The 25108-nt window shown below is 38.9% G+C and overlaps 3 protein-coding genes across 3 annotated transcripts; 2 read left to right on the top strand and 1 right to left on the bottom strand.

Moving 5' to 3' along the window:
* Positions 1-2807: 2807 nt before the first annotated feature.
* Positions 2808-6064, top strand: LOC115414072 (Krueppel-like factor 11). Its single transcript, XM_030127271.1, has 4 exons — positions 2808-3005; positions 3729-4019; positions 4286-5258; positions 5367-6064. Exons 1-4 carry the CDS (start codon positions 2967-2969, stop codon positions 5666-5668), a joined length of 1605 nt encoding a protein of 534 aa, XP_029983131.1. The 5' UTR covers positions 2808-2966; the 3' UTR covers positions 5669-6064.
* A 2417-nt stretch (positions 6065-8481) lies between these two features.
* dnaaf2 (dynein axonemal assembly factor 2) lies at positions 8482-12232 on the top strand. Its single transcript, XM_030125957.1, has 3 exons — positions 8482-10520; positions 10560-11082; positions 11827-12232. Exons 1-3 carry the CDS (start codon positions 8653-8655, stop codon positions 12148-12150), a joined length of 2715 nt encoding a protein of 904 aa, XP_029981817.1. The 5' UTR covers positions 8482-8652; the 3' UTR covers positions 12151-12232.
* A 1030-nt stretch (positions 12233-13262) lies between these two features.
* lrr1 (leucine rich repeat protein 1) lies at positions 13263-20312 on the bottom strand. Its single transcript, XM_030127453.1, has 5 exons — positions 19784-20312; positions 18278-18376; positions 16199-16451; positions 15643-16117; positions 13263-14005 (listed from the first exon to the last, which is right to left on the bottom strand). Exons 1-5 carry the CDS (start codon positions 19964-19966, stop codon positions 13750-13752), a joined length of 1266 nt encoding a protein of 421 aa, XP_029983313.1. The 5' UTR covers positions 19967-20312; the 3' UTR covers positions 13263-13749.
* Between the last annotated feature and the right edge of the window lie 4796 nt (positions 20313-25108).

Raw genomic sequence — 25108 nt, 5'->3', positions numbered from 1 at the left:
CATCATACATTTAGATTCTCCTCTTCATTTCTCACAAACAGAATAACTGCAGCCATGACTCGAGTTATAACCACATCCTATAAAAATCAAGTCAGTATCAGTCATAAAATAGAATAAAAAATAAAAAAAAAACAGTTAAGTTCAACTAAACATATTATTCCCTCGCAGTTACATGTATTTTATTGGTCTACTCTTTCAATCATTATTATTATTAGAGGTTTTATTCTTTATTGACTTTAATGGTTGCTTGTTTTGTTTTTTCTGCAACTTATACTTAAAACATCCTCCTATTCAACTGAAGTTTTACTTACTTGCTTCTTAATTTAAATGAATTCATTTCATTTAGTATTTTTTCACATATATTATCATTGTGCTACACCTAAAAAGTTTATTTTTACATTTAAACACTGGTAACTGTTCACAAAATCATCCAAAACTAAGTAAAACAAAATTTTACCTGAAAGTTTAAGAATATTTCCAGATCTGAGGAATCGAAAATAATCTGACTAAATCTCATAATTTTATTTATTTTTTGTACTTTTCTTTCTCTTGCACTGGTGTGTTGTATGTGGCTGCTGTCAACTGTGAAATTTCCCCATGGTGGGATCAATACAGTCTTATCTTATCTTATCTTATCTTATCTTATCTTATCTTATCTTATCTTATTACTTGCAGTTATATTCTCCTTTCCATTTTCTCTTTTTAAAAATAATTTCCTGGATCGGTGTTTGATATTTTGATTCACAATAATATTTTTTGGAGTAAAGATAATTCTCCACGTGGAAGTATCCCTCCTGTCGCTGACTGCAGCTGCCTGTCAGAGCTCAGGGGCACTGGTGAGATATAACCTATGGGTGGTATATTTAACCCTGCTGAGGCGACTCCCCTTTCTGGGTCCCATCCTGGAGTTCCTGAGCCAGGGGAGTGTGCTGGACGGGGGAGGTATGTATTTGGAGGCCCAGATAGGGCCAGCATAACCTTTCCTCCAGATTCTCTAACTAAGTTGAAGCAGACTGCCCCACTTATATCACAAACAGGCAGCTGTACTTAGGCCTGGGCTGCCTGTCATGCCTGCGTGCTAACCAGTTTTCCCCGTAACTCCTCCTTTTTCCCCTCTCCTCCTGGTTTAACTGCTGGCATCGAGGCTGCACTGCAACAGCTCCAAGCCCTCATTGCTCCCTGAGGTCATACTTATGTGAGTCATACCGAGACATGGCCTTCGCTAGCAGCCAGGCGCTGCCAGGTCTGGGCCCACACACCTGCTACACTCCCTCCTGCTGCAGGCCAACTGAAAACAAACTGCAATTTAAGTGTTAGACAAGGTAAAGAGTAGTCATATAAGGTCTCTAAACAGTAATATTGATATTTGGTGTGCAATTATTTTTGTTTTCTTAATTATAATGTGTAAGTCATCATGCACGAAAGCTTCCCAAAGTTCGTTGGAACTTCTGTCACATTTTCCTTTGTCCAATGCAGATGGTGATGTAACAGCATATGTAGGTCAAGACTCAATACAGTCCTCTGTACTGTACATGCGGGAATGACCCCTTGAAAATTAATGTTAAAAAGGCCATAGGAAAAAGCAACACAGTGTGCAATATATTTATACTTGCTGGAAGAAATTTAAACAATATAATTCTTATCGGCATAGCAAAGCATCATATTCTGAAGTCTGAACAAAGACAAAAGGTCAGTGTAGAGTTCAGAGGCATGAAAAAAAGTAATGCATTTTGCATCTTAATTTGTGTGCAGATGAAACAATAAATAAAAATTGTATTAGAATGTTGCCTGCTTATATATTAATTGGGTTATGAGGTTGGCTCCACCCTAGAACTACTTAAAAAGTGGTTACACCCAAAGACAAAACAAGCGTCAGAGAGGCCTACAGATCTGTTTGTAGGTCAGACTCAGTTATTTATATATTTGTTATATACATAGTTCACAGACATCCATGCATTTAGATCACTAATTTACTGCAAAACCACAAAAATTAGATGACATTTGCTTTTAATCGAATGATTGTAAATTTGTAAACATATAGCATAAAGGAATTAAGGATTTTATTTATTTATCTGTTTTAATATTATGGCTTCAAGTTAATGTTGTATAGCATCGGTAAAAAAAAAAAAAAAAAAAAAAAAAAAAAAAAAAAAAGGTGTGTAAATAGCTCTAAAAAACAAGTCAGTTTCTTCTGGCGCCTGTGTTGCATTCAGTGTTGGAGGAAACTTCCGCATAGGTGAGTTTTGTTACGTTATTGGCACGTTTAGGTGAATACTTAGACGTTTATAAGCATGCATATCAGTGTTAATGACAAATATGTCTGATGAGATAAAATTTTTTACTCGTTTGGGACGGTGGGTTTAATGTCATTTGAGATCCTCCAGATGTTTAGGCTAACACGTCGTGTATTTATTCATCGGAAATAAGACTACAGTTCAGAGTTTCAACTGAAATCATTGCTAGTCGAGGTTATTTGTTTGGTGTCTGTGGGAGCATGCTGCTTGTAAACACAAACAACGTCGCATTGTCCTGGATTCCGTGAACGCAGCGTAGACCGGATCGACCTTTCGCCTAGTTTAGCGGACGCCGGTTCATCGGGTTTACCCTGACACTGCTGACTCTCCAGGCCACACCCACTACCAGCCACGCACCCTATTTCCTCCAACCGACATGCTTGCACGCACTGTTCACGCGGTCTCTGCTCTCCCATTGGCCCCCGCTCAGCCCACACTCGATTGTGATTGGCTGAGTGTTGCCACCCGCCGGTGCGTGTTGTGAGTTTTGTTTTTCTTTTTTTTTCTCCTTCCCATGTTTTACACACACAGCTGAGGGAAAGGGGAGCCAGTCAGAGAAAAAAACGACCTCAACCCTACCCGAGTACAGGCAGCAGCACTGGCAACCGCCGTCTCTTTGTTCTGTACTGGCTTTGACAACAAAAAAGTGACATTTATTTAATTTGTTTCGTCATGCCAGCGCGAAAATTTACTGATATGGACTCGCAAGGGGTAAGAACGTTTTTCAACAATTGTTTTAGTGTTATCGCTGCCTTTGTCTTGTGTTTTCCCGTCTGTTAAGTGTCAGTCAGTTGTTTACTCACTGATGTGGTGGTTTTGTACTCCAACTTCAATCAGAATCAGTTAAATATAATCTGTACGTCGCTTATTAGTATTATGTTTCATCAGTAATACTTTTGTCATCCGAGTGGTTCCGTATTAACACTATTGAATTAAATAGAAAAACACATTAGCTTTTGACTCACACTTATTTGCACTTTCAGTTTATGATCAGCATTATTTTTAAGTATGACAGTTGAAATATTTTATTAAGCTTAATACGAAAGCCTTTCAGTTTCGATTTATAATTACGTTTGTATTAATACGGATGATGGGTTCACTGTTAATATGTATAACAAAGTTGTGGGGTTATAAGCCTACTTCCTGATGCAAACCCGCTTTATGGGGATTTCACATGGCTCATCTCAGCAGCACGTCACTGTTTGGTCTATATTTGGCAATGGGAGGTGTCCTGGCTCTGAGCCCAAGGCAGTGAGTGCATGTTGGACTGGGGTGTAGTCACCACCGACACCCCCTCTCTCCTTCCTGGCAGCATCATGCAGTTCAGTCCGGAACTGAGAACACAAGAGCAGTGACTGGGCAGATGATAACTGAAAGGAATATTTACAAAATGCACTAAGTTTTGTCTAATGCCTACTTCCCTCATGCTTTCAGACTGTCTATATGGATCACTGCGGGCCCCACTCAAAGCGAAGGAGGCATGACAGCGAGCAGTCTGTCACCAGTGGCTCCAGCAGCTGTTCCTCTGGACTGGAGTACACAGACCTGGAAGCTGCTGAAGCACTAGTGTGCATGAGCTCATGGGGCCAGGGTCACTTCCTCAGCAGCAACAGGGTAACCCCCTGCAAGCCCAGACCCCTCACTCCAGCCTCAGATTCCTGTGACTCCCTTCTGCCGCCAGAACTTTCAGAATCCCCAAAGGACTTTGTGTCGCTCTCCTCACTGGTAAGAGATTTTGAGTGTGTGCTAAAAGCACTGAACTTCTTGTGTCAGCTAGCTTTCAACCGCTGCAGGCCTTCTTACAGCAGGTGTTTAAGTCATAAAAAATCTTGTTTTACAGCCCAGGATGATCATTATTATTCTTTGTTTCTGCTTGCTACCTGAGATGTTTATCTATCCAAATACAATTTGCTGTAAAACTAGACAACACACCCAGTGATGTATAGATTTGAACTGATTAGTGTGCACTTGTTTCTCCCTTGGCTTTCCAGTGTATGACTCCTCCTCACAGCCCCAGCTTTGTTGAGACATCAACAACCAATGGTGTTCTCCCATCATGCTCAGGCCTGTCTGCATCCTCCCAACGCTGTACATCCGGACTCCATCAACCTGTCCTCGCACCCATTGCTGAAAAGATGCCAAGTCCACCACAGCCCTGCAAAGCCATGGTGACAAGTGTCATCCGCCACACTGCAGACAGCACCCCATGCCAGCACCACATTCCAGTGGCCCCCAATAATCCAGAGAAAACCACAGTAACAACAGTCTGCCAGCAGCACCAACAGCAGCAGCAGCAAAATGCGACAAAGACTGAGCAGATAACCACGCCTCCCTCACCTCCTGCTCCTCTTACAACTGTTATGAGCGCCTCACAAACAGAGTTGCAACTCAGTTCCTCAAAACCTTGTTTGGACACTGTCTCCACCCCCACCCCTGTCAACTCCCAACCACAAAACAGTCCGCCCACTCCCCTTGCTCCCGCAACACTGTCCCCTCCTCCAGTCACCAGCCCTCAAATCATCTGCCAGATGTTCCCCGTCAGCAGCCAATCTGGTATAATCTCAGCCTTCATCCCCAGCGCGGTTCAAACATCCAGTACTGGAATTCGGACCACTACCGCCACTACCACACCCATCCTCCCCCAGCCCGCTTCAGCTAACACCACCCCTGTCCAGCAGTCACTTATTGTAGGCTCAGCGGTTCCCCAGGGCACAGTGATGCTGGTTCTCCCCCAGTCCTCAATGTCTCAGGCTGCTCCTCACTGTTCCCAGACTGTCATGACTCTGGGTAACACCAAGCTGCTACCTCTGGCCCCAGCCCCTGTGTATGTGCCAGCGGGGCCCAGCGGCAGTACCACAAAGATGGACTTTTCCCGTAGAAGAAACTATGTGTGCAATTTCCCAGGTTGCAGGAAAACCTACTTCAAAAGCTCACACCTCAAGGCACACCTTCGCACACACACAGGTGAGCATTTACAGAAAAATGATCCTTATGGAATGAAACGAAGCCATTAGAGTTGAGTGTTGTAACCTGTTATTCCCATCGCCTGACACTCTTGCTCTCTGTTTTTAGGTGAGAAGCCTTTCAGTTGTAGCTGGGACGGGTGCGACAAGAGGTTCGCCCGCTCTGATGAACTCTCCCGCCACCGGCGAACACATACCGGCGAGAAGAAATTCGTCTGCCCCGTGTGCGACCGGCGATTCATGCGCAGTGATCACCTCACCAAACACGCCCGCCGCCACATGACCACAAAGAAAATTCCCTCCTGGCAGGCTGATGTTCGGAGTTTGAACAAAATGGCCGTTGGCAAAACACCGCCATCCAAACCTGGCCTCGCCACACTTAGCATGCTGGTACCTGCTGGCTCCAAGTAGACAATAAAAACTGCCATGATATCCACTCTGAGATACCACAGGAACACAGGGAGCAGCCAAGCACACAAGGCTGCGCTATTTTATTCATGGGAAAATAACAGAAAACATGCACTGGAGTCTCATTTTTCCTCTCTACTGCTCATTTGTACATTAATGGATTCTTTTTGTTTACTTTGATATAATAATTAATTACATGTATGCACACTTGCCAAAGCCTTTGTATGAAGTTTGTCTTATACATTTCACCGTCTCACTTTTTCTCTTGTGTTTATGTGAATGTATAGTTGGTTGTACTTTGAAAAGCATTTATTTGTCATATTTGGGAAAATGTAACATGCAAAACTGTAAATGTAAATCTATATTAATCATCAATACTTTGATTATACCTTGATTATATCTCCCTGTCTAACTTTTCATATTATTTAATACATATTTGTAATAAAAAAAAAGATTCAATTACTAAACTTTTGTTCATTCTGTTCCCATTTGTCACAACTTGTACTCATTTGACCTTTTCCAATTTCTAATCCAGGAAAAACTCAATGTGGGATCTTGGTACAGTCATTCGCGGTCGTCTCATGCAGAAATGCAGTGACTGCTGCCTGTTCACATCCTGTGTGCGTCACACTGCCCCCCCCACCCAGCTGAAACACACTCGTGCTCTCCTAAATGTGCTGACTAGCCTGTGGGTAGCTTCCTGCTGGCTGAGCCATTTTTTCTTCTTTTTTTTTGGTGTTATAAAACCTCTTTGGGTGAGACCATCTGAGGACACGATGTCTTGTTCATTAACTGTGAGCATGAATGCCCGATGAGTCACTGCAGACAAAAGAGAGATTTGTTTGTCTTGCTTTAAAGTTCATTAATGCTGTCTATTCACCGTCACATGGGAACAACAAGGAGACAGAGATGGGATTCTTACATAACACAAAAATTAATAATTTAGCAAACACCTCTTTTCTGGTTTGGTCTTTCAGCAAAGAGAAGCATTAAGTTTATCATCCTCTAAAAAGAAAAAAAAAAGAAGGAAAAACTCCAGGCTTTAAAAGCAATAATTTCCAGGTAAATTAAGTGAATGTATCTGGTTTTCCATGATGCTTCCAACCTCTTTCTCTGAATAACGCACACATTCCTCGGCAGTGGTCCCACACCTAGTAACAGCATACCCCTTCCAATCAGGCGGAGAGAAATATGAACTGCTGGGGGTGCGACCAATCAGCTCTCTTCCCTCTATACCCGCCCCTTTGCCTTACTGACCGATTTACTCGCTGGCCGCTCTAGTAAAACAGCCCCGGTGCCTCCAGAGCTGCGGTCCACAGCGACATCTGCTGGTCAATACATATCACTGCAATCAGCCTTTCTGAATCAGTCAGGTTTTTAAGAGTTGATTTACAACCCACTTTTATGCTTTGGAATTTTAAAAAATGATTTTAGTCCTAGTAGTAGAAAAGTAGATGTTTTATAAGGATTTGATTTTGTCTTATGTGCTGCCATTGGATTGAATTTCTGGTTTTCATGTTGTATTTATGTCTGTTTTGAATTTTTTAGAGTGTAAAATTTACCTTTAATTTTAGATAGCATAAGGTAAGATAAAGTTAGTTAAGATAACAAAGAAAAGATAAGATTGAAAAAAAAAAAAATCCTTTCTAACTTCCACAACATGAAAATTTGCAGCAAGATAGTAACATTAAATGTAAGGATTAAGGTAAAGATGTAAAAAATATAAGATATGTACAAAATATATATAAAAATAAAGTATTCTATAAAAAATAGTATTGATAAACAAACATTTACAATGTGAATTAGTAATCATGTGGTGTATTGTTTGATCTTGGAAAGCACTTTATAACTGTTTTGGAAAGAGCTATATAAATATCACATAATTAGACATATAATGAATTAATCCACAGGTGTCAAACATGCAGCCCAGGGGCCAAATCTGGCCCACCAAAGGGTCCAGTCCGGCCCCTGGGATGAATTTGTGAAATGCAAAAATTACACTAAGATATTAACAATCATTTTAGTTCAGGTTCCACATTCAGACTAATTCAATCTCATAATAACCTATAAATACTCAAGACTCCAAATTTTTCTCTTTGTAAATGTAAATGTTTCCATGTAGTTAGACTAACCCAAAGTATAAATTCGCAAAAAAATCTGAATAACCTAAACAAACATGAAGAACCTGAAATGTCGTAAGAGAAGTGCAATTTTAATAATATTCCACCTGTCATTAAATTTTTTGTGTATTTGTAGATCCACTGTGATCTGTAAGTTATAATGTACTTATGGAAATGATAAACTAAAGCATAATAGTGTTAAAATTACATTTTTTCCCCCAGTTTGTTCATGTTATTCACATTGCTTGAAAGGATAGTTTGTAGATGTAAACATTTTCATAATGTAATTTTACTTTTTTCACTGTAAAACATAGAGAAAAATTTTGAGTTGACATTATTTATGTATCATTATGTTATTATTTTACTGGTCTGGCCCACTTCATATCAAATTTAGCTGAATATGGCCTCTGAACTAAAATGAGTTTGACACCCCTGAATCCATCCATCCATCCATCCATCCATCCATCCATCCATCCATCCATGGGGTCTCAACCTGATGCATGAGAGACAGAAAAGTGGGCTTAGATTTTTGCATTTTCTACGTATGCAGCAACACTTTAGTAAAAGCTTCAGTTACCTTGAATTTATTTAAATCAATTGTTATATGGGTGGAAGCTAGATTAAATAATGTTTCTAGAGGGAACATTTTAAGGTTGCACCCATGTCTTTTCGTTGCTATGGTTACATCAACACATCCGAGCTATTGTAAACTTTGTTGTCTTGTCTTTTAGGACGTTGTTACAGATCTAACGACTTAAAACTAATCAGTATTTAATAAAACAACGAACGACAAGTTTCGTTTAACTGATACTAAACTAATTTTCCGAATTTTCCGAAAGTTTGTCAAATTCCGACGTCTTTTCCAGAATGGAGCTTGGAGAGAAGCTGAAAGAACTGAACATGACGGAGGAGGAAATCGGCAGATTCTCGAAGGCGTTTAAAGATGAGAAATTCCGGGAAATGCTGTGTGAATACGCCGAGGAAATATCAAACCCAGAGAACAAAAAAAGATATGAAGAGGAGATCAGACTTCTGGAGCAGGAGAGAGGACACAAGGTGGAGTTCATCCACCCAGAACCATTCAGATGTCTCAGGACGAGCGTGAATGGGAAAGAGAAATGCTACATCAATATTTGTTCAAATGAAAAAGTTGGGAAGCCTTCATGTAAGAGTGGGGTTTCAGAAACTGGTCAAAGAGGGCACTGTTGGTCCCTTCCTCACTGTCTTCACCCTGGGAGACAAGACATAGACCAGAAGGGGAAGAAAATAATGATTTATGATGTCATTTTCCACCCTGATACTATTCACATGGCAAGCAAAAGTAAGAAATTCATGGAAATAGTTGACGGTGCAGCTATTCAGGGTATCCAGGAGGGTTTTAAAGTGACTCTGGACAAAAACAATGTGAAACACTTGAAAGTAAAGTATAAAGGCACCCCGCAGGCACCTGTCATCCGAAAACCCATACCTGGATACCAAGCCAAGGAGGTCAAAGATGGGCAGCCTGACCCTCTTGCTGTCCCGTATCCTGATGAAAAAAGACCCACCTCATGTAAAAGTACAACAAAAGGCATCAGTGCAACTAAACCCCAGAGCTTCCAGATCCAGCCTGAGAAAACCAACAAGCCGACTGAGCCCAAGTACACAGTCAAATATCGATCATTCATCGATCTGCAAGACTTCAGATGTTCAAGAGACTCAGGTCGGAGCCCTAGGCCCAAAGAGATTGTGGTAACTATTGACCTGCCTCTTTTGAAGTCAGTCGCAGACACCAGCCTTGAAATAAAAGAGCAAAACCTGCTGCTGGAGTCCAAGAACCCCGCCTACAGACTGGAGCTGACCTTGGCCTACCTTGTGGACGAGGATAAAGGAGAGGCCAAGTTCAACAAACACAGTCGGCAGCTCATTGTCACACTGCCTGTTCTTCCTTCTAAGGAGGTGTTTGACTTCCCCGGAGCTCCTCCTGCTGAAACTGTCACTGAGATTCAGAGGGGTGATGAAGACGGACAGGAGGAAGAGGAGGGCAGGTGTGAGAAGCAGATAGGAGAAGGTGAAGAAAAGGTGGAAGGAGAAGAGGAGGGAATGAGACAGCAGCAGAGGGTGGAGGGAGAGGAAGGTGAGGAGAAAGGACAGGGAGAGAGGAGGGATGATGGTGAGGAAGAGGATGAGGAGGAGAAAAGAGGAGGTGAGAGATGTGAAGAGGAGAAAAAAGAAGTGGGGGATGAGGAGCAGGGAAAGGGGCGAGAAAGTGTGGAGGAGGAAAAAGAGGAAGGTGAGGAGAAAGGACAGGGAGAGAGGAGGGATGGAGGTGAGGAAGAGGATGAGGAGGAGAGAAGAGGAAGTGAGAGATGTGAAGAGCAGAAAAAAGAAGTGGGGGGTGAAGAGCAGGGAAAGGGTCGAGAAAGTGTGGAGGAGAAAAAAGAGGAAGGAGAACAACAAAAGATGGAGGTGGAGGAAGGTGAGGAGAAAGGACAGGGTGAGAGGAGGGATGAAGGTGAGGAAGAGGATGAGGAGGAGAAAAGAGGTGAGAAATGTGAAGAGGAGAAAAAAGAAATGGGGGATGAGGAGCAGGGAAAGGGCCGAGAAAGTGTGGAGGAGGAAAAGGAGGAAGGAGAACAGGAAGAAATTAAACAGCAAAAGATGGAGGTGGAGGAAGGCGAGGATGAGGAGGGAACTGTGGAAGAGGAGAGAAAAGAAGACAAAAAATGTGAGGAGAAAGAAGAAGTTGAGGACAAGTGGAAAGAGCTGAAAATGGAAGAAAAAAGAAATGTAAGAGAGGAGGAGGAAAAGGAGGGAATGAAACAGCAAAAGATGGAGGTAGAGGAAGGTGAGGATGGGAAAGACAGAGGAGGTGAAGAGAGAGGACAGGATGAAGAGGAGAAAAGAGAAGACAAAAAATGTAAGGAGAAAAAAGAGCTGAAAATGGAGGAGGAAATGAAACAGCAGGAGATGGAGGTGGAGGAAGGTGAGGATGGGAAAGACAGAGGAGGTGAAGAGAGAGGACAGGATGAAGAAGAGGAGGGGGAGGAAAAAAGAGAAGGTGAGGAATGTGAGGAGAAGAAAGAAGTGGGGGGTAAGTGGAAGGAACCCAGAAAGGAGGAAGAGGAGAGGGAGGAGCAGCAGCAGGAAAAAGGCCAAGAATGTGTGGAGGAGGAAGAGGAGGAGGAGGAGGAGGAAGAGTTACTGGTAGACCGTCTGAAAAACACAAGAGAGGAAGAAGACGTAAATGTGGAGTCGACGACACAAATGAAGACCTCAGACGTCCAAGAGGAGACTGAAAAAACAGACACTGAGAAGGTGAAGGATCAAAGCTCACATTCAGCTTCACAGGTTTCTATTTCCTGCAGTTTTATGAGTCAAATACTACACATTTTACTGCACTTCATTCATTTGACCACAGCTGTATGTTGTAGATGTAGTATAATAATAATAATACAGTGTAATCAACCAATATATTATGACATAACTTTGCAGATTAAGGTGAACCTATCAGATAAATGCCTGTATATTAAGTGGTTCAGTCACCTTTAGCAGCTTCAACATTAAAGTGATGAATTTATATACATAATACAGCAGTAATTATAATCCAGTAACACAGTGGCTGTAGTTATTAAAGCAGGGGACCACTTTTAATGCTCTTCTCAGCCACATAACACCACCTGAAGCTGTTGTTTTTCCTGCCATGTCACATTTTTGCATCAAGTTCTCTGTATTTTATTCACATACATACACATTTTGATGCAAATATAACCAATTATGTGTAGATTGTAAATGATAAAAATTGAAAATGCAGTGTATTTCCAGTGGTGCTGACCTACTTTTATTAGGTTTGTAAAAGTGTTAAGGTGAAAAGTGTGAAAAATAGTTTAATATAAACTGTAAAGCTTGTTTTTTTTTTTTTTTAAATTTATTCCTCTCCTTTTTTTCTGTGCTTCATAAATTGAGGCTGTATGTCCAATCAACCACACATGCTAATATCTTTTCTGCCCTATATATATATATATATATATATATATATATATATATACATTTGTGTCCCAGATGGGAACAGACGCCTCTTTCCTGCATCAAATACCCAGCGCAAATCTGCCATTGTCGCATCAAACACATGCAGGAGGTTCAGGCAGGTCCAGCCTCTCTCCTGAGGAAGCTGTCGTGGATGAAGATCGAAGTGTACGGAGGGAGGGCATCGATGAAGACGATCTGACGACGGAGCAAGTCTTCCCTAACCTGATCCACGAGGACAAACCGCCGCCTATGTTACTGAGGGAAGTCAGTGAAGATGGAAGTGAGAAGGTCATCAGTGATCACTCCACGTCGGCCGGATTCACCTTCCAAAACTCCCTACTGTTTGAGCTGGACTGAGTTACATCGTGTGAGTTCAGAGAGGACTGTAGTTTCAGCATTTAGACGTAATAAAAGATGTTCATATGTGCAAAACTGTGGACTTTAACCCTTTAAACTCTAGGCCTAAAATGTAAATGTAAAATTATTTTGACTATAAAAAGGTTAGAAAATATGCTGCGAGTCTGTTTGCCCATTTTTCCAGAGCACTTTTTTCCCCAGATCTTTCAAAATCTAGCAGTTATTTACAATTTACTGCATGTTATAATTCTGCTAAAACGGCTTCTTCTCCAGCTTCTAGTACAGGTATGAGTGAAATTACCGTACTGACCCAATAAAGCCTATATAGTGCAATGTCACAGGTTTCAGAACCTGTTGGAATTTTTCCAAATGCACAAACAGTGAAAGAGTTACAGCCATCTAAACTGCCTATGCGCAGGATGTGTCAACGATGGGACGTCAGGTTTTAAAGCGTTAAAATTCATATACATAACAAAAATTGCCCTAAGGGAAAAAAACAGGGTTATTATAGGTAACAAAAACTAATTATCTAAGTGCTGAATCATAGAGTTCAGTGTTGGGGAAAAAAAGCTTCTGTGATATATTGCATTGAGAATCACTCGTTAGTCAGTGAATTCTGCCCAGTATTGTTCCCTACTGCACATGCTCAGTTCCATCAAGATCAAAACTGGATGTTTCAGCAAGATAATAAAGCACATCCAGGACATGACATGTTCAAACTGTCAAGAATTCTGTGTTTTTCTTGTTAATAAACAAAAAAATTATTAGCATTTGTTTGTGTCGGTCTGATGCAGCCACACCCTTTGAAACACATGAAAGATTTTTTTCCCACAAATACTGTATTTTATCATATTTGAGATTGCGTAATATTTAAAGGGTGTCCAAAACTTTTTTCACTGCTGTAATTTTAACCAAATGAATACAACACACACACAAGCTTTGTTAGCATTTTGTTCCAGTGTAAATTATATCTGACACAATTCATTCATAAAAACCTACAACTCAACAATAAAATGAAACAAAAATAAACTAAATCATTTCTCAAGGCAACTCAACCTAAACTAAAAGACGAAATTAAAATTAAAAACAACTGCAGAAATGAAAACTTAAGACAGGAAAAAGAATACATTTATTTTATTGAGTTTTTTTCATTTATAAAAAAAATTGTGGGTCATTAGGACAAACTATCTCCCTGTTGTCAGTGCTCACTGACCCTGAGGCACTGTTAATTCACCTAATTTCTGGATTCTCTTGCCTATAGAATTGGGTCAGTAGGGGAACCTGCAGAACAGAATAAGACAATACTTGAGGCTAACCAGCAGCAAAGGCAGACTGTTGTATTATGTCAGTGTTTCTGCCTGAGGTTGGTCACTGTATGAACGTCTGTGTCCTTGTCTATAATCCTATATGATATATGGAAGTGCATGTGGGATTGAATGTAAATGTTAAACAGGCAGCTTAAAAAAAGCTGAGCCGTCTCAATACTGTCACTCAGACGTATCGTCAGTACCGCGGTTGTCTCATCAAATACCTTCTAAGTCGCCGACTACTGCAATGTCCACTGTTTATAGCGTAATTAAAAGCAGCGTTCGGGTCTTCTCATCTGATTCCTCTCTGGAGCGAGCTGTCTAAAAACTCCGAGTAGCAGGAGAGGGAGCAGAAGTACTGCTGGACCGGTGCATCTGTGCCTCCCATGTCGTCCACCAGGACCACTGTGTGAGAGACCTGGTGCAGGTTCATGCTCACTGCCGTCTTTACGTAAAAACTGATGCAGGCGCTCCCGCAGTCGCAGGTCTTGGCCACTTCCAGGTCCTGACACAAGTGAGCAGGGATGAGGTGAGGTCCGTACGGCATCCTGGAGGTCCAAAATAAAATGACAAAGGTAATGTTTTACCTGCAAAGATTACTGTTTAATGTGAATAAAAATGAGAAGAAAATTTAAATTAATCCCATTCAGCGAGGGAAATTATAAAAGGTATTTAAAATAGATTAGGTTTGACATCTGCTGAGCATCAGCTTTATAAAATTAAGATTAAAAAACATACTTCAGAAATGGCTGCTGTTTTGATGTTGATGTTACAAAACAAATTTGCTGAAGAAAGTTGAGTTGATACTTAAAATATTACAAATAAATTATGAATTGACCAAGTACCTTTTTGTTTTTTAGCATGGAAATAAAGGTAATGTGCTGTTCAGTGCATCCAAGAGTGAACAGTTTTCCCTTATTTTATGCTTAATACAGCATTATTATTATTATAATTATAATTATTTAGTTAATATTGGAGTAAGTAAGAATCTTCTTATTAATCCAATTCTATTCCTTTTAGTTTACCACAACAAAGCTGGAATCATTAATTTCATTCTCATTTAATTGTGCAACAGAGTGATTCTAATAGTCAAATTTTAATTTACTCAATTTAATCTTATTTACAGGGAACACCCAAAAATATCATTACCAGCTATAAAGCTGGATTTACTCATCTGTACCTCTATTGTTAGTATGCCATCTCTGGAGCAGGTGGCAAAAATGAAAAAATATGCATCTTTGAGTTCATGTGATTGGAAATAAGAGATTATAAAAGATGTTTGATTTCATGTGTTTATGAGTGTTTGATTTAAATAATAATTTAGTAGAAAACATTTGTTCAACACTTAATGCTCTTTATCTATATTGTGTTGTAGATTTGCAAATTAAAGAGTAGACACCAAATGTACAAATATACATTAGCATATTCTCATCCATGAAGTTATCTCAGGTCTGCTTCCATTACATCTTCAAAACTATATCTGTCAAAAAGAACAGGTAGTTACAGTCTTTGGTTTTAGTATTTACTCTGTTTGCACCAAAGGTCTGTACTGAACCAACCTCTGACCAGAACTAATTTTATACTAAAGCCAAAGTATGTAGCACTGATCATTTGTGAACTGCTCAACTTCCTCTCCATTCAGCAAAAAGAGGTGTGAGTGCCCTGGGTGAATGAGCTTTAGACTGAATGTGGAGAATGATCCACGTAATGAGTAAACGACGCATGAAAAACAAAAATAAAATGTTACTTCCTCATTCTGCTACTGAAGTAACATCCAAAAAACACAAACACACCCACACCTTCACTGACAGAAGTGACGATTGTAAATGATTATCACTGTATGAGTCTGTTTGGTGTTCTTTGGGAAAACGATACTTAATTTGTCTTTAACTTAATCTTTGTTGATATAATCAGTTAGTTATTACCATATCTGCTACTGTTTTAATCCATTATTCACCTCATAACTGTTACCGTATTGCACTACCACTGCCACTGTAAAAAGACTGATGTATACACTTTATATTCTATTATAGTTTAGTCTTTATACCTCTTATTTATTCTTTTTCCATTTTTACCTCTTTGTTTTTATAAAAGAGTAACAGCATCTGAATTATCTGCATGTCCTGTGCATCTAGTGAACTGACAATAAAAAATCTTTGAATCATAGAGTGAGATGAACTCTAACCTAAGGTTTGCCACAGCTCTGGACGCGATCTCTTGAAGACGAAGAGGGAACGTGAGCTGCAGGGTGTGGTCCAGGGGGTTGGGTTGGACGAATGGGTTTCCAAACAGGTCCAGGTTCTCTAGACTCAGCTTTCGGAAGTCACAGGGCAGCACGGTGAGCTGGTTATGTGCCGCCGACAGGAACCTCAGCTTGGAGAGGCGACCTACGTGGAACGGCAAACAAACCAGCTCATTGTCGTCCACTTTGAGGTTCACTAGTTCTCTGAGCTGGCAGAACTGAGGGGGAAGGGTCCGTAGGTGGTTCTGGCTGAGGTCCAGAAGCTGAAGAGTCCGCTGTAGGGTGGACAAGCACAGGGCCTCACTGAAGGCCTCCAGGTGGTTGTTGTGAAGGACGAGCTCGGACAGACAGCCAAGGTCACCGATGGTCGCAGGGAGTTTTTTGATGTGGTTGTTACTGAGGTCTAGCTTACGGAGAGCTATAAAACAAAAAAAAATAAATTACCATCAAACCTCATCAGTGCACTTACAGCTGATGGTCCAGGGTTGACACTCTTTACCTTTAAGGGACAGCATTCGCATGTCGACACGTGACAGTTTGCAGTAGGACACCTGGAGCTGCTCCAGAGAGTAGGGGAAGTTGGAGGTGAGGGGGTAGTCCTTTTTAGAGACAATAGTGAGCTTCTTCTTGGGTTGTTCTACATCTCGTGCGCGAACAGGAGTGAGTGTGGACAGAGGAAGGCTGCTGGCGTCACTGCCTTTGTCTGCTAGACGAGCTGCTGACAGGAAGTTCTTCAAGCTGTTTGCATCAGCCTGCAGCAGTTAGAGACACATAGTAAAGAGAAGTTCACTTTTATTGTCCCTGTAAGGAAATTCAACCTCTGCACTGAACTCATCAACACCACATCTCTGCCAGTACATGGACAGGAAAGTTAACCTAGCCTCCATGTTTTCAATACTGGGTCCGACTTTGAATCAAACCTGGAACCTTCTTGATGTGAGGCAGAAGTACAAACCACTGGGCCTAATAGAAATCTGAATTATTGAACACTGAGGTTAAAGTCAATATGAAAATGAATACCAAAATAAAATAAAAAATAAGTGATCCTAGTTGTTTTTAATTCTTTATCTCCCTTAAAGTCAGTACATTCACTGACTAGCCTAATATTAGCCATCTAAGCAAAAAGTCCTTATATAAATAGTTTCTGCAACATCCTATCTGCCCCGACTAATTGTTCTAATGCTATTACAAGCAAAACATGTATTTCTGTAGAACTAACAACTGTACTGACTGTATTATTACACAGTATCATGAAGTGCCACAACACTAGAATACTGGTGAGAAAATTGCAATTAACAAATGTGCTAAACACAATTAATAAACACACTATTATGACCATTAAAGTGTTAGTTTTCCCATTTTCATTATATTTACTTATTTATCATATTTATCTTATCATTTATTTTAGTTACTCCTATGTTATTGCTTCTACTTCCCATTTCCTTTATTGGTTTTCAAATACCTCTCTGCTCTTATTGCTTTTATCGCCATAATGGGTAAACCCTTACACTGTTTTTATGATGTGATATTGTCTCATTTTCTTTTATTGCAATTTTATTAGCACTGGGTGTTGATCGTACCAATTTTTATGTTCTTTTAATTATTTATGTGAGCATTTGTATCTTTTGTTGTAGGCCTTGTTCACTTCTGTTTGGTTGTCTGCTAACACAAATACTGTTTTTAATCATCCCGTATGCTGTCAAAGTGCTTGTAAACTACTGTTTTTCACTAACTCATTCAGTTTCCGAACTGCTTAGTCCTTGAGATGGTCACTGGGAAGCTGGAGCTTATCCCAGCTACCATCGGACGAAGGCAGGAAACACATATAGAGACAAACAATCATTCACTCTCACATTCACGTCTATAAATAAAGATTAGAATTGTTATTATTATTAAAAAAGTTGTTTGAAAAATTTGGACTAGTACGTTACATCTAAGACTAAAAAAAAAAAAACTGAGACAGCAGCCTTACTTCTTACTTACAGCAATCTTATTTTCTAAGATGTTCATGTTTGACCGGATTCCTTGAAATATCTAACCCAAATTCACTGTCCTAGAATATCTTGACACACTTCCTCTGAATTAACTTGCTGATCTTTATGCAGTTGGGAATAAAATGTGCGAGTGGCTCAGAATGACAAGTACAAGCACTGAACACATTGTTCACATCCATGCAGTCCCTGTATACATGCATAATGTGCTGTCTGTGAGTTTGTGGGTGTGTGAGCTTGCTTCTGTCAGCGAGACGGGTTGAACTATGTTAGTATGTATGTGAAAGGTCACAGGTGCTTCCAAACAGTCAGGAGGGCTCAGCTGATACTGGAAATAATGAGTCTGCTCTGGTGTCTGTCCAAGCAGAGCTGCAGTCAATGCAACAGTATCAGCCTGTCTGGTTAGTAAAGCGTAACAACACTGAGTTTTTGTGTGCCTGTCCTCATCTCACTTAAGAAAATTAGGCGTCATTTGATTTGTTTGTAATTTTCCACAAAAGCTCACTTTGCAAGGAAATGAAGACAAACTTGCCACACTAAAGACCTGAAAATGTCAGACAGCAATTACACCATCTTGAACATAATACCTTGCTCAAACAAATGTCAACAGCTGGTTCCTTTAACCTCACAGTGGCTTTGCCTTCCTCCACGAACCATGTGAAAAACTTCTCTATGTTGCCTTTGAGCTGCAAGAGAAAGTTGGCAAATGTCAGTTGTGGAAAAATACATTTCACAACATCATCAATCACCCAAGAGTGATTCACCCAGACAAGTCTAGACAAGAATAACCGCTTCGAAACTCTGAATTTACACACTGGTGTATATTTAGTCGATGTACAGATATCAGGTATAAATCAGAAGAAAGGGCACTTGAAGGCAACATTTGAGACCATTGAGAAAACAACACTTCTAGGGTTTCCAACCTACCTCTGTGTGGTAAAGATGACGATTAATAATTAAATAAAGAAGGTTTAATTAACTCAAGTGATGAAAACCAAGCCTATAATTAATATAATGTGCATGTTTGACAGGGAAAGAAGATATTGATAGGCTATTTATTTTGCCAATACTCTATTTTTATTGTTTTCACAACATAATGAAGTAAAAACGTTTATATGTATTGAACACATGTCAAAACAAGTTACACCACCCGGTTCTGACTCTTAGTTGGGGATCAAGTTAGTGAATTATACTTTCTTTAATTCCATTCTACATAAATAGAAAGAGACAAACATTTCTGTTGTACTTGTCACTGCAGAGGACCAGAAACTACAATTCTTCAGGCATTTCGATCACACATGTATGCAAGTATGTTACTGTTTCATAGTAAAGGAAGGGGTCTGAGATGTGATATTGTTTAGGTAATTTTCTCTGAAGGGAGCGGTGTAGACAGCTCAGACAACCATCTGCATACTCTTGGTCTTCTGATGTTTTCCCAAGAAAGCTATTACTCTTTTTGCCAATAATACACATCTATAAGGATTTGTTTATTCATTTTAATCTTCAAATTATATGGGTATAGACCTAAAATGAAAAGCTGTGGGACTAAGATAAGGGTGTTTAGTGAACACATTACTAAAACAGGTGCTGGTTTATAACGTTTTGGTATTACAATATATGAGATGAGTGTTTTATGATGATATAACGATAGCTGTTGTTAGACGTAAACTAGCTTAAATGCCCCATGAGTGACGATAACACTTTACCATGATAACAATCTACCTGAGAACCTGAGGTCCTCTGCGAGTGTTCATATTTTTAAAAGTAAACTCAAAACTTAACTTTTTACTTTAGCTTTTAATTAAACTTTTACTGTAAACTTTCCTTTGCTTTGTCACTTTTATTTTTAGTTGCAACTGCGGGACAGTGCGGGGTTTGATATGAAGCACTTTGTGCTACATGTACCATGTATGGCAAGTGCTATGCTTTAAGTGATTGATTGAACACTCTGATCTGGAATTCTTTAACAATTATAGCCAAAAAAAGAACTCAGATTGTAAACAACTGTGGGCACACACCTCTCAGCTTTGACATCCAGTAAAACACCATATAATAAATGTCAAACCACATGTGGATCGGAGCCGAACACAGACCTTGTACTTGGATCCGGCTCTGTCTTTAGCAGTGCAGATCATCATGTAAACGTTGCTCCGTTGGCTCGTCTTGTCCAGATGCTTCCCGATGGACAGAACCGCTCTCGTCCCCTTCCCTCGACTTTTCATCCCGAATGTGGGGAGCAAACGATTCACGACTTCGACATCACACTGCAGCTTCATCTCCGCCTCCTCCCGCAGGTAAAAACACGGCTAGCGCCGACTGGGAGCGAACTAAAGCTTTAAACGCATCGCGTCGAAAACTTCCGCAAAGAAAAAAAATGGGTTTACGCGCGACTGAGCTGGATGTCAACAACAGACCGTCCTTCTGTTTAAAAGTGCACGTGAACGGCTGTGGACGACACGACACACACCCCACGGCAGGAATACAGTTTCCCACACGTCACAGGAGTTTGGGAGACAGTAAATAAACAGAGTAAAAAGGTGCCGCAGAGTTTCCTGAGGACACTAAGCATTGACGGCTTAGCTGCAGTTAGCAGGATCTCGCGCGTGGGAAGTGACGTCACAGATGTCCACGTTAAGTGGGCCGGGTGCAAACAGACCCGCAACTGCACCTGGAGACCTGCGACTGTACATTAAATAATGTGAGTAAAAAAATAATATTAGAAGAAAACACTGCATTTAATAGAGATATTACTTTAAAATACCAGTGCCTGTGTTAAAACGGCATATTTAATAGAAATATACCGCTACCAGCGTTAAAACTGTGCATTTAATAGAAATATTATTAAAGCACTATTTTAAAAACTAGACATGTAATAGAAATAGTACTTTAAAACACAGTTATTGGAGTTAAAACTGTACATTAAATGGAAATATAATTTTAAAACACTTTTATTAGAGTTACAATTTAACATTTAATTAAAAAAATCAACTTATTACTATATATACTGTACTAAACTAAACATTTAGTTAAAATATTACTTCACAACACCATTACTGGAGTTGAAGCTATACATGTAATACAAATATTACTTTACAACACTGATATCAGGTGTCAGTGTTGTAAAGTGATATTTACATTAAATGTATTGCTTCAACCCCAGTAATGGTGTTGTGAAGTAATATTTCAACTAAATGTTTAGTCGAACTTCTACATTTAATGTAAATATTACTTTAAAACACTGATAAAAGAGTTAAAACTGTGCATTTAATCGAAATATTACTTTAAAAACCCTTCTACGGGAGTTGAAACCTTACATTTAATTGAAACATTGCTGTAAAACACAGCTTAGATCTAATGTATGTGTGTAAATTCTTTTATTTGACATGCAGAGACCCCCTTCTGAGTTATATGATATCTAATGGAAATATTTATCTAAAACTCCACTTAGATGGAATTTATGTAAATATCATTTGACATGGAGAGAGCCAGCTTGCTTAGAATAGTATATGTTTGTGGGCAAGAGCTTCATAGTATTATTTAAAAACTGTAAAGGGAATTAAAAAAAAAAAAAAAAAAAAAAAAAAAAAAAAATTAAATACTGTTTTCACTCAGGACTTTTTTTTCATGCAAAAAAGCCCAAACTTGTACTGTCCTGGGTCTCAGAGGGTTAATTTGACATAAAGAGACTCACTTGAAAATCTAAAAAATAAATCTCATCATAAAAATCAAAATATTTCACGAAACTATAACCCTAAAACTCTGCATAAATGTAGTTTATGTGTATAGCCATCAGGTATATCTAAAAAATGAATATCAGGAAAAGGTAAAAAGCTAAATAAGTTTTGTGACTCATTTCAAAGAGTGAAAATTGCAAATATATTAAACTCATTACATGTAATATAAACTGTTTCAAGCATCTTTTCATTGAAATTTTTATAATTATTGCAGAGAGCTAAAAAAAAAAAAAAAAGAAAACAGCAAAAGCATATTAGAACATTTCATTTCAAGTTTGAGTAAAACACTATTTGTGCAGTTTAAATATCGTTTGGTTCAGGACACATTACCACTGTCATGGTGAAAACAGACTAACAGTTGTTCAGAAGACACTCGCTGATGTCATCCACAAGGAGGAGAAGCCACAGGAAGTCACTGCTGACTATTCACAGAGCGGTGTGTCTAAGTATTTTTCATGAAAGATTGACTGGAAGCAACAGGGATGACTGCAGCTATGACGAGAATGTCACACAAAGCTGATTCAAAAACTTGGTGGAGCTTCATGAAGAGTCAAAACACTGGAGATCATCAAGATCCACCACTCATAGATAGGGGTGTAAGAAAATATTGGTTTTGCAATATATTGCGATATTTCATTTCACAATACTGTATTGATATTAAAAACTACTGTATCGATATTCTTAAGTATTTATTCAAATGCAGATATTATGGAGGTTCATTTTTGTTTTTCTTTTTTGTTTATATTTTATTATTATTTAACGCTCTTTAATTAAATAATGTTAGTTCCTTTGTTGGGATTGCACAAAAATAATGTTATAATGTTAATTATGAACTAATAGAATATGAACATTTCAACACGATCTTAAACTGTAATGTCTGTAAAACACAATTTAAGTTTTAATAGAGGAAAATTTTGTGATATAGCATTAGATCCTGTTCTGATCAAATAAAAATGTGTTTAGTATTTGTGCATATTTCTGGTGTAATTCAATTCTTCAAGGAAATAATCATTTAAAAGAAGAAACAAACACAAAATCGCCTTTTTAACAGTATCATGATATATTGTATTGTGATCCTAGTATTGTGATTTGTATCATATCGCCAGATTCTTGCCAATACACACCCCTACTCATAGACGAGTCCAGGAAATGGGATACAGAGGCTGTTTTTCAAGTGTTTAACCAACCCAGACCAGAAACGACATCAGAGGTCAGATGAAGAAATGAAGATCCCAGAGTCTGGAGGTAGAATTCAGTCATAAAATCCAAGTTGCTTCAAATCCAATGTGAAATCTCTGCACTCAGTGATGATTCGTGTTATGTCATCTGCTCGTGTTGGATCACTCTGTGTTATCAAGTCCAAAGTAAACACAGCACCACCAAGAGATTTTAGACAAGCTTTATGGAGATATTGATTTTCTTTTCCAACTGGATTTGGCACTGACCCACAGTCACAAACCTATTCAGAACTGATTCACTGATTTATCATTGTATGTTACTGGCCACTTAACTCACCTGATCTGAGTCCCATAGAGGAGGGGTGTCAAACATACCAAAAGCAGTGCGCCAAAGGGTCCAATCCAGCCAACAGGATATGAAATGTGAACATTATTTTGGAGATATTAACAATCAAGGGTGTCAAACTAATTTTAGTTCAGGGTCACATATTTAATTCAATCCAATTCAATTTCAAGTTGGTAAAATACTATCATGATAACAACCTATAAATAAGGATAACTACAATTTTTTCTCTTTCTCTTACTGTAAAAAAAAGTAAAAAAAAAAAAAAAAAAAAAAAAAAAAGAAAGATAGAAAATGTGTACATTTACACACTATCCTTTCACCAAAAAAAATGTGAATAACCTGAACAGCCATGAACGACCTGAAATTTCTTCAGAAAAATTTGTGAAGTTATAATAGTATTCCTGTCAACAGATGTTTTGTGCATTTGTATTTTTGTATTTATGATCCTCTGTGATCTGTAAGTCATAATGCACATGTGTAAATGATAAGATGAGGCATAATATTATTTTTCTTAAGAAATTTCAGGTTGTTCATGGTTGTTCATGTTCGTGTATTTTTGTAATGTAATTTTACTTGTTTCATTCCAAAACAGTTTGGAGTTTACATTTATTATAGGTTAATATTTTACTAGTCATAGGATCATACTGGGCTGTATGTGGCCCCTGAACTAAAATGAGTTGGACACCCATAGAGAATCTATGTGGTATTGTCAAGATTAAGATCCATAAAATACAGATGAGCTGAAGGCAGTTACCAAAGCAACCTGGGCTTTAATATCACCTCCATGCCACATATAGATGCATTAATTTGTGCAAAAGGAGCTCAAACCAAGTATTGAACATGTAAATGAACAGCCTCTCCACCTGTAAACACATAAAATAAGGGGATATCTTTTGGAAGAACAGTGTCCATCCCTCCAGTTTGAGTCACAACTTATTGAATTAATGTGATGGTCAACCAAATTACTAAGACACTCGTACGTACATTGCATGAATTGTTTGAGATTGAAAACACATTGAATTTCCTGTCATCATTGAATCTATGCGGTGTGTTTCTTCCTCGTACTTTTGCCACAGCAGAGGTACCGTTGAGCTGTGATTCTGAAAGTGTCTGACATCGTCACCTCAGATTAATGTGATCACAGGGAAACTTTAACTTCCATCCTCTTCTTCTTTTCCCTTTTTGGTTGGATTTTTATCATCGAAAGGAGAAGATTCACCAAAAAAAGGAGAAACACAACCTACAACACTATTATGCCATTTATCATCTGAGACGACTCTTTACTATAAATAATTTTTTACACATTTCCTCTTTAATTGATGGTAGGCAATGATTATTGTTGCTGTTATTGCTTACATTTAGACATTCACTTCATGTTCTGTCAGATCTTCCATCATTAAATGTAATAATCAAATTGTAGAACAAAAAAAAAACCTTATTATTACAGAATACTTGTTTCTTTGGTTTCATTTTGCTGTCTATAAATTAAATACAACACAATACCTTTGGGAAAACATGCAGCTTTCTATTCTTTGAAATATTTTCCACGTGGGTCAATTTTCAGTTTTCTCATACACATACACATACAGTGTATGATCTGCTGAGTGTTATTCGTGATATGAGCAACCATTGATGAAAACAGCAGGATGATCATTTCGTGCAGTTTTAATGTATTAGTGGCATATTTCATCAGACTTTCCAAATCCATTGTTTTGTCCCACACCTGACAGTCAGTTGGTTTATGCCTTACTATATACACGTGCAATTTGATAACAAGACTCCGACCTTTTGATGTTAAAAATATAAAGTCAGTATTTATATTTACTATCTGATATTTACAGAGGATTTCCTATGACAGAGCCGTTTTCTCTGTCATTAAGCCCTGGGCCATTTGTTTCCAGTGGGAATCCTTTCAACGTAACACAAAACAATGGATTAGCCAATAGGAGAAGCTTCATTCATTTAAACCAGTGTTTCTCAAACTGTGGGGTGGGCACCCTGGGGGGATGTGTGAAGGTTTGCTGGGGGGGGGCATCACTCCTGGGTGTTTTTCTTTTTTTGTCAGGTTAGAACATGTAGCAGGTGGAACTAATGTTGTAGCATTGGAGCACCTGGGACTCATTTTAGGGACGTACAACAAACAAATCTACTGCCATGGTG

Source organism: Sphaeramia orbicularis, chromosome 22, assembly GCF_902148855.1.
Source record: "Sphaeramia orbicularis chromosome 22, fSphaOr1.1, whole genome shotgun sequence".
Lineage (NCBI taxonomy): Eukaryota > Metazoa > Chordata > Actinopteri > Kurtiformes > Apogonidae > Sphaeramia > Sphaeramia orbicularis.
This window is presented reverse-complemented; position numbering and strand designations above follow the sequence as displayed.